The sequence below is a fragment of the Eptesicus fuscus genome, chromosome 11, assembly GCF_027574615.1.
Source record: "Eptesicus fuscus isolate TK198812 chromosome 11, DD_ASM_mEF_20220401, whole genome shotgun sequence".
NCBI lineage: Eukaryota > Metazoa > Chordata > Mammalia > Chiroptera > Vespertilionidae > Eptesicus > Eptesicus fuscus.
In genome coordinates, this window is record NC_072483.1 from 46,291,121 (window position 1) to 46,301,756 (window position 10,636).

Here is a 10,636-nt window from a genome sequence, read left to right on the forward strand (position 1 = left end):
ATTTTAAATTATCATCTTTATGATCATTATTAAAATAATTTTTTCTCCAGACTTATGTTCTATATTATGATATAATTTTTGATTATGTAACATATAATCATAAAGCATGTACCTCAAGCATGTCAAACTCAAAGGCTAACACGGGCCAAATAAACAAGGTTTAAGTTCATGTGGGCCGCAAAAAAACAAAAGCTTCAATTTTCATAGAAACGTAGGTTTATTTCAATAGAGACATGCTGAATACAAAGGGCTGAAATAAATGAGTCATCGTTAACATAAAATAATAGAACACTTTAATAAAACCTAGTATTTTTTTCTTGAACATTAACTTACCAGACACTGAAAAACTGCACAAATTAATAAGCGTAATGCAAATAAACCTATTTTTCTTGTTCTCTGAAAGCGAAATATTTCATGTTGCGCACACCGAACAAGTTAGTACGAGACTAATGACGTGGCAATCACCTGCTAAAATACTCACTGCCAGTATTAGTGGAGAGAAATGGTGCGCCTGTGCATAAGGTGCATAAGGGAAATGAATGCAACACGATTATAGTAATCAGTCACTAGCGAACGTTGTAGTTTGTTACTAATAATTATGTATAACAGGATGTTATAAAAATTAAGTTACGAAATTTTTATTAAAACGTTTCTTACATATCGTTATATTGGCTGGGCCGCAAAAATATTCATTGTGGGCCTCACACGGCCCACAGCCTGAGAGTTTGACATGCTTGATGTACATAGTAGGTATATAATAAATGGTTACTGAATCAAGGAATAAATAGTTTGTAAAATTATAAACTTTTCTTTTGAGAAGACTTCGATCTATTTAAGCTCTGCACCACACTGCTAAGTAACCAGAGCTCCCTATCCTCTTCCTCCTGCTTACTGACACAGCATTGGTAATTATAACTTGATCCAACTTTCAGCCTCCGGTGTGGCCCAGCATGGCAACATTCTTTGCAAAGCCTTATATTCTTTTCAAGCCAGGCAAGATGATGAATTGAATTTGGAAGTAGGTAAGAATCACTCTCAAATGTTTAATTGCCTTCCCCTGCTGAAATCCTTAATTTGAATAAAACTTCTGTCTTAGTCCAGTAGCCATAAAGGTTACCACCATGTCAACTCAGTTCGGGTTTACAATCACCTTTCTTAGAAGATAGAGATAAAACACATAAAAGAAATAGCTAACATCTGTTCAGTGTTTACTGTGAGCCAGACATTATTGCAAGCACACTGTCCAGTTTAATATTCATAAAACCCTTTGAAGTGGGTATTGTTATTTATTCCCATTTTATTGCTGAAGAGATGGAGACATAGAAAGGGTAAGTACTTGGCTAAAGTCACAGCAGTGGTGGTGCAGGATTTGAATGTAGAGATTCAGTCATGCTTACTCACAGTGCCACATGGGAGTAGAATGGCAGTAATGAAAAGTCATTAGAGAGGTGGTCCCACCTTGTCAAAAAACTAACCATGAAGGAATGTGAAGTGACTTCCTCTCATGGCGTAGTGTCAGAGCAAGTTCTAGAACCCAGGGCAAAGGACTTCTCCCACTTATCTCTCAGGAAAGTGTTTTATGACCAAGAGGCTCAGGAAGCAGAGCCTCTTCTTTGTGTCACAGATTTTTGTTTCACATGGAAAGGTATTACATAATGGCTTACATCGACCTCAACATTATTAAAGAAGACAACGTCGCCAGCCTCAGCTTTCTTGACATGTCCAGTTAGCAACCACATTTGGATGTGAAAGCTGAAGCAGGGGCTGGAAAAGAAACGGTTGGTGAGGAAAAGGTTGGTGTGTTGTAGGAAAATCCTTTTATCCATGAGCAGGACGTGGCACCCAGGGCCAAGGGAAATCAAGATGGATTGTTGCAGCCAAACCACAAGGACACCACATATTTGCTATTGATTAGTGGGAGCTTCCTTTTCATTTTGCCAATCAGATTTTTCCAGGCAATTCCTCTTCCTTCTACCGTAGAAATAAGTAAAGAAACAAAACAAAACAAAAAAAAAGGACATAGAAAGTAGACCTTCTCTTCCATTCTTCTTAAGTCAATGTTGCCTTTATTCAGAAGTTTTAAGTGTTATAGAAGTCACTTCATTATTCACCATGTCATCCTGAGGGTACCTATGGCAATAAGTATGTAAATAAAATGCTCTATTCCCGCTTTCCATATACATGAAAAAACATTTTCCAGATGCCGTCTAGAACCCAGGGTAGTGAGTTTGAGTTACATAGTTACACAATAAATGGATCATCTTGTTTGTCTTTAGTTCTTCCTTGGTTGCAAAGCCTACTTACACGTCATATCCTAAGTGGGATCTATAAATGGAATGAGGGGCTCAGGGAAAGTGGCAGTAAGATTTTAAGTTATCCCTTTAAATTTCTGTTAATAGATTTTTTCAATCTGCTGACCTGAGAACGTAGGCTGCAAATGATTTTCTATAAGAATGAATAGTGATTTATGACTGAGGAGAGACAGAAGAGGGGTAACTAGTCTCCTTTGTTTTAAGAAGAAAATGACTGGGGAACAGAATGAAAGAAAGACTAAACATATTACCTTAGAATGATGCTCATGCTAAGGTAGCGTTGGGATCCTGAAGGAAGTGGGTATTTCTACTTTGCTGTGCAGGAGGCAGCCGTAGAGAAGGGATTCTCTCAAAAGGCAAGGATAGCCAGGGGATTTGGGCATCAGGTTAAACTTTAGGGTTACTAATATCAGAATAGCATTTTTTAAAACAGAGAATTTGAGAAGAACCATGTGTTTCTTAGGAGTTCTATTTACTTGAATATAGCTTTAAAAAAGTATTGTCTTCAAATTGATATTTTATTAAAGCTATCTAAATTTGGAATGAGGAGTTATATTTCTGTGCAAAGCTAGTAAGTGAAACTTTGGACTGTGAAGCTGTCACATATAATGGAGAGAGGCTGCCTTAATCTAAAGAAAAGTCTGGTAGCAAAGACATAGTAGTCAACATACCAAACTATTGCAGACACCAATGTGAGAAACCCTTAAAGCACAGACATCAAGAAAGGGTTTGGTGACCACACATCAGCTATATTCAAAGTGAGCCAGCTAACATGAAGATGCATGTTCCAATGTGATTCTGTGTTGTAATAATAATAATATATATATAATTGATTTCAGAGAGGAAGGGAGAGGAACAGGTAGATAGAAACATCGATCAGCTGCCTCCTGCACACTCCCCACTGGGGATGTGCCCACAACCAAGGTACATGCCCTTGACCAGAATCGAACCTGGGACCCTTGAGTCTGCAGTCCGACGCTCTATCCACTGAGCCAAACCGGTTAGGCCTTATTCTTTTTAATATGTTATGCCTGCTTCATAGAGAAGTGGTCAATAAAGTTTGCTTCATTTGAATTACCTGCAGAAAACAATGCTATCAGGTATCTCCTTGAAAGCAGACTCTCCCGAAAACTGTCTCACCAATCGGGCTCAGGTATGTGCTCAAATTGCAAAGACCCATTTGTCTAACTAAATGTGCATTTTCACAGGTGACATTGTGACTATTCACAGCAAACAAGAAGAAGGATGGTGGTTTGGATCTTTAAATGGAAAAAAAGGCCACTTTCCCGCTGCTTACGTGCAGGAGCTCCCTTCAAATGCTGGGTACACAGGCACGAAACAAGATTCTCAGCACACTGCCTTACACACACTGTAAACTATACAACGTAATGCAAATAAAGAGAAATGCTGTGATCTTCCCAAGTTTATCATTCTAAATGGGTGATGGAGTCCTACCTGCAGGTCCCAGCGCTTTGTACTCTTGGTTATTTTTTGAAACAAAGTCAAAAAGTGGGAGGATGAAGGGAGGCAGGGAAGAGGCCCATGGCTCCTAGATTGTCCAATTCTTAGGAGACCCTGGAGATGACCCAATGCAACCCCTGGTGTCACAGAGAGATAAACTCCAAGGTGGGTTTAGCCGCTTGCATGAAGTCACATCGTTTTCTGGGAGCACAACAGATTCTAGGACCTAGATGTCCGTTTCCTCTGGACATCCACAGTAGGCCTACAAGGGGTCAAACGGCCTAGGAAATGAAGAAAAACACAGAATAAGTTCAAGAAGAGCTCAGCAAAAGATGGGCAGATAAGACACAAGAGAAATAGACCCAAGTTAGGAGACTGTAGAATAAAGGGTTAGAAACTGAGGTCAAGAGTCTGAGTGATCACAAGTGGGGGTGGTAGACAAGAGGTTTGCATACTAGGTGGAATGCCATCCTGAGCCAATGACCTTCTGAGGTAGTAGCTTCTTATATACCTTCTTCCCACAACCGGAACTACTCTTAGAGTGGGATCAAGTGCGAGCCAGAGGTGGATGGGGATCTGAGAGCAAGAGCAAGGCAGATGGGAAAGGGTTAGGAAGGAGACTGACTGCCTGATATCTTGTGCCTCCTTGTCTGTTTGGAAACTTCATATACCAATTTAGAAAGCAGGAATTCTATACTTCCCAGTGGGGTCATGAAAGGAATACCCAATGCAACTTCCTAATGAAAGGTACTTTAAATGCGGAGTCTCCAGTTTGGATGGAAAGTTTTAGAAATCAACATTCACTAACAAATGGAATATTTGGAGAAAAGAAGATTTATGCTGCTTTCTCAAATGCCATATAAAGGGAAAAGGTTGGGAACGAGAGAGATAGACCCCAACTTTTCTCGAGGGTAACAATTTAGAATGGAGAGAAGTGATACAGCAGCATCTTTCAGAAAATGGCCTAAGTCAGCCTGGAGATCATACACTCCATTCAATGGCAAGTCAAGGTGTTGATAGAAACATCTGGCTATGTCTCCATTTGTGCAAAATACGAAGTCTGGCATTGAAGGAGTAAGTAAAATCCATTCCATTTCTCTCCTGCCCCCTACCTTTTCTTTCTTTTTTTAATTCATCAGACTTTATACTTTCAAGAAGGAATTTTTCAAAGCAAGGTACATATATTTTTATACTGTGCATATTATACTCCTAAAGGATATAACTAATACACAGAAATATTTATAGATACAGATAATCAGACCTGAAGGAGCTCAAGTAAAATTTGTTATGTGAGGCATAACTTAAAGCCTAGAAGAACGGATCAGAAGTTTTAATGTCATCCTTAATGGTGTAATAATGATAGCTTTCTGCATGTAGAAAGTGGGTTGAAGAATAGGCCATTAGACCATGAACAGAGATTTTTAACTTATATTTCCTTTTCATCTTACTTCTTTCCATTAGCCTTGATAGATAAAAAAGTATGTAGCATTTGACTGCAGCCTACACTGAATCGTTTGTATAGAGAAAGTGATGATAATGGTGGTTGGACCCTGAAACTCTTTGAAAGTACTTTTCAAAGAAAGAGATTCTTCTTCATAAATCAGTTTTACTTTATAAAAACATAAATGGTTTTCCTATTTTGAAATGTTACTACATATTCTTTTTGCAGCTGTGATATGTAATTATTAAACTTCAAAGAAATGCTATAGTCTTAAACTAGATGAAATACAAATATAGTTGGGCAAACAATTTTTATCTTTAAGATCTTTTTAGTAAGGCAAGAGTTTTCTGATTGCACAGATGGGGATGGTACCCTTAGATTTTGGTAAAAATTAAGTATATATTGTGAAGATTAATTATGTGTCCAAGGTTTCTATATAGAGCAAGAGAATTTTAATATTTTTAAACTCTTAATTAGGCTTTCATAATTATACTCCACTAAGCAGTTTCATATGTCAGGAAGTTTCTAGTGACATTGACAACCGGAAAAATAGGGAGTAGAGAGGTCTGAGCCAGATTTTCACCGAAAGCATTATTCTAATTTATCTCCTTCTTAGTAAAAGCTAACATATCCATCACACTATCAACCAGAAGATTATTAATTTCACTTTTTTCATTTTCAATTACCCATACTAATACTTATAATGAATATTATGATCCATTCTAATTCATCAGAAAGTAATATAATATGCAATTTGGAATAAAGTAAATTTTATTGTATTATAAGGCTTTAACTGATAATTATTTGAGCATCGTCTAGCTTTCTTCCCCCCTCCAAGAGAAAAGCCCTCTTTTCCCAAAATGGCTTTGTGGGGTAATCAGCCTGATTTGGAGCAAGATAAGCACATTAGAATCAAAATAATATGCTCTATTGTCATTAGCTATGTTACATAGGAAGAATAGAATGTATAATCTTGAGAAGGTGACCTGGGGGCAAAGGGCATGAGAAGGTTGAACCAAGGTGTGGGGTCAAGCAGAGAAGAGCAGGAATCTTTTGCAGAGAATGCAGCTACAGGGTAGAACTACTTGGATGGAGTGTCAGAGTTTCCTGCTGGCTGTGATCCTGAAAGGGGTTGTGGGGGACAGGGTCTGGGTCCCTGTCTCCCTCTAGCTGAGCAGCAACCAGGAACAGGAGTGAGAAATCAGCGAGCTAGAGAATCCAGGTCATGCTTATGCAGGTGGAGCTCAGCTCAGGGAAGCTAAGTGATGTAGGTGCCTGCAGCCAGGGAAATCTGCCGAAGGATGAGCCCTATCTGGCCTCTGAAGGTATTGTGGTTGCTTTCCCTCCTTAAAAGATTAGACTCGGGGAGTATTGGTTGTGTTACTGGTAAGTCAGAAATGGAGAACACGGTTTAAATTCTAGGTAAACACAGAGGCTTTCTTCTTCCTTTCTCCTAAATTGCAGATAGTATGTTTCTTCACCTGACCAGCTGGGAAGCTGGATCAGAGGTGGAAGACCAGAGGTTGAATGTCACACTTTAAGAAAAGTGGTAGGGATGGGTTGAACTGGAGAAAATATGCTCCACCTTAACATATTTAAAAAGCATGTAATACTGTTTTAGGCAAATTTTATTACACAGTGTAAGTCCTGAAATATTGTGCCCTAAAGTTGCAGACAAAATGTTACAATCTCCATTCTGCTATACTTAAATTAGTATTCCTTCACCTCTATAATTCTTGATGGTGTTCCAATATACTTAACAGAATATCTGATTAGTCAGAACATTTTTAACCACACTAGATAAGCTGAATTTGCTGAAATAAACCATAGGATTGTATTGAGGTTCATAACTGAATTTTATTCCATCATGAAAAATGCTTTGGAATTTAATTTTACTCCTACTTTTTTCTAAGGTCATACTAAATTTTTCTTTTAAGCTGATTAATGAATAGCCCAGCATATAAAGGTTAGACTCCTAGAATCACAGAGACAGGAAGCAATTTCAGAGATCATATAGCCTAACTCATCTATTCACTCACTTGTTTATTTATGCAGTTACTCATTGAACATTTTAGTGTGGAGCTATGTGCCAGAGAATGGGTTAATGATAAAGATTTAAAAAAAAAACTTGATCAATCTTCAAAGAGTTCACAATCTAGTAGAAAAGACCAAAATAAATAAATAAATAAAATGGAAACACAAGATTGTAATACAATACAAAATAGTTCACATGTACAAAGTCATGGTTGAATTGGATTATTTTCCATTTATTAAAAGCTTTATTGAGGTATAATTTAGATACAATAAAATTACCCTTTTAAACACAGCTTACTGAGTTTGATAAATGTATAATCTGGCTATGTCCACTACAATCAAGTGTTAAAACACTTTCAGCACCCTCAAAACTTTTCTTTTTGCCATCAATCCCTGCCCCCAACCCTAACCCCAGGCAACCACTGAGCTGCATTCTGAAATGTACTTTGTCTTTCCTACCTTGTTTTGTTTTGCCATTTTCTCCTCCCCTTCCCACCCCCTTAATCTGACCAACAAAAATAAAATTGCAAGTTTGGGAAACTACACAAAGTTCAATGTGGCTATATGAGAAAATTGGTGGTCAAAAGGTTAAATGACTTGCCCAGGATCACGTATCGATCAGAGCAAAGACTGGAGCACATACTAATCCTCAAATTTTCCACAATACTGTATACATGCTGGAAGACAGAATTTTTCACAAACCAAGTTGGAGTATTTAAGATTTACCATTCTACATATATTTCTTTGAATCTCAAATATTGCCTCTTTCCAAATTCTTATAAAAACCTATTCAATCGAGTAAACGAACTTCTCCCTTGCAGTTTTCCATTTGTACAGCTTATCCTCAGCTGCTGCTTTCAGCGCGCCTAGTTGCTAAGGGAAGGCGAGGACCTGTGTCTAAACTCTAGACATTCTTCATATCAATCTACACCACATATTGTTCATATGCCACAGCACAGTATATTTAACAAGACCAAGAAAGAAGCTGATTTTAAATAGATTATATATCCTCTAGGTTACTTACTTACCTGGTGGACTCTTTCTACTTAGATAAAACCCTCATCTTTATTCAGAAAGAAACTTGTTGTCTATTAACTCATCATTAAGTCAAGAATTACTTGTAAGACTATCTTTATCTTCTATAAATTACTGAACATCTCAGCAACATGCCTGCAGGTACTAATTATTAAGTAAGTCAGCTCATTTTCCAAGGTATAATATTTTATTTTCTATTAAGTAATTTTCTATTGAGTCTACATAACTTGTTCAACATTAACAAATATTTATCAAGCTCCTACTATGTGCCAGGCACTATGCTAAGTGATAGCCAAATAGGCAATTTGCTGTCACGGTCCACAAATTAAAACATAACTGTCTCTGTACAGGAATTTTCTGAATTAGAAGAGAAGCCACACTTTCTAATCCTCATTAGCCTGGAAATTAAAACTTCAAATCTATTAGAACACTTGAGCAGATGACTTCAATTTTAGAGTTATCACTGTTCTGTTTTATTACAAAATGTGGCTTAGATTAGTCGACCCCATTTGGATTACATTTCAGAGTTCTACTACATGAGCATATTTTTTTCCTATTTAGGAAAATCTCATATCTTTGTATCCTATGCCTTATTTCCATATCAGGAAGATTTTAAATGCTTGAGATTGTTATGTCATTTTTATAACATACCATCCTAAATAAAATGTATAAAGAGAGCAAGTTTAATAGGATAGCTTGGTTTGCCTTTCATGTGGTCAAAAGGTTAAATGACTTGCCCAGGATCACAACATGCCTGGAAACTTTTCAGCCAGTCACATGGGGCCTAGAGACCAGGCATTCTGCTGTTTTCTTGCGGCTGTCTTATCATCTTAGTGAAGCTATTTCTAAGGACCCAGGAAAAGCTATTTCCCTGCTTTCGAGACAGTTTACCTTTTTCCTCCTTAATCATTAGACTTCTATAGAAACACAAAGCCTAAAACAGGTAAGACTATTGTAAGAGGAACACTGCTCTAATCTCTAGGGCAGTTTATTAGCCTTTCATCTCTGCAGAGATCAAATCAGTGGTTCCTAAAAGCTGGTCTGCACTCTGGGGAGTGTCAGTGAACTTGCCCAGTCCATAGCCTTCTTAGATAATTCGAGCTGTCTGAGCAGAGCCCTGAGCCAAGTCCTAGGCCCGAGAGAGAGTGCTTCTGAAACTCTTCCTACTCTAACTAGACAAGCGGCCTGAAATTTTCCCCAGATGTCAAGAAGCAGGTGAGAAACTGAAGGCATGGAAGCCATTGTTCCATGACTTTTTAGGTGTGTCCAAGATATCTTGAAGCATATCATGTGGCCCCCATTATAGCCAGTGTACCTAAATACAACCACACTTACAAAGGACAGAACAATATCCTAGAACATGTCGGCATTTCAGCTCCCAAGATGGCAAACCAGAACACAATAAAACAATATTACAAAATGAAATTGGTTATAAATGTTCTATATTTAGATTTTCAAAAATATAACCTTTTTTGAATATCTTGGTAGAATACTGCCAACATTCTTGATATGAAGGTTAGTCCTTTAACTGTAGATCCCTCTTGGTGTGAGATAAAAATATTCTTTCCTTTATGACATTAGGATGATAATAGATAGTACCATTTACTAGTGTTCATTTTACCAGGTACATTTCAAAATTTGCCAACCTTAGGTTGGGCCCACCCTCCTAAGTTTTTAATATTACTGGTCCATGCTTGGAAACCAGAGGCACAGTGTAGGCTGTACAAATTCCTCTTCACTGGCAAGCCATACATTATCCCTGCCTGCCATAAAAAAAAAAAAATAAATATATATATATATAAATACATATTTTAATATGTAAAATATAACATATACGTATTACATGTGTATTATGTATATTAATAAAACTTTATCTAAAAGTACATATGTATATATATTATTGATCCTTGAACAACTGCAGTGGTTAAGGGCTCTGATCCCCATGCAGTTGAAAATCCATGGATAATTTAAGTCAGTCTTCTGTATTTGTAGATTCCTAACTATAGATTGAAAATACCGTTTTTTAGCCATGCTTGTTTGAATCTGCAGATGTGAAACCCAGGAACCCAGGGATATGGATGGATGACTATATATTTATTGAAAAAAAATCCACATATAAGTTGACCTGAGCAATTCAAACCCATGTTGTTCAAGAGTCAACTATATATGTATATATTCTTTCATTTTAAAAAGAAGCCATTTGACTTTATAAATTTTATTTCCTAAGATTTTAATTAAATACTTTAAAGAAACACAGCATACAGAAATGTTAAAAAAAAAAATCCAAAAGGATTACAGGCAAGCTATAGATGATGAGAATTCTTTTTAAGAGATACAAAATAGGGGAGAAAAA

The 10,636-nt window shown here is 37.1% G+C and overlaps 1 protein-coding gene across 3 annotated transcripts in view; it reads left to right on the forward strand.

The window, feature by feature from the left end:
- The window catches only part of NOSTRIN (nitric oxide synthase trafficking), a 49,938-nt gene extending 46,221 nt beyond the window's left edge, over positions 1-3,717 (forward strand). For 2 of the 3 annotated variants that reach the window (XM_008138607.3, XM_028141059.2), the window contains exons 15-16: positions 933-1,022; positions 3,521-3,717. In XM_008138607.3, the coding sequence (XP_008136829.2) occupies positions 933-1,022; positions 3,521-3,687 (257 nt within the window). In that variant the 3' untranslated portion in view covers positions 3,688-3,717. The remainder of the gene's footprint in view (positions 1-932; positions 1,023-3,520) is intronic. The other variant, XM_054723105.1, reaches the window with a different exon arrangement.
- The last annotated feature ends 6,919 nt before the right edge of the window (positions 3,718-10,636 follow it).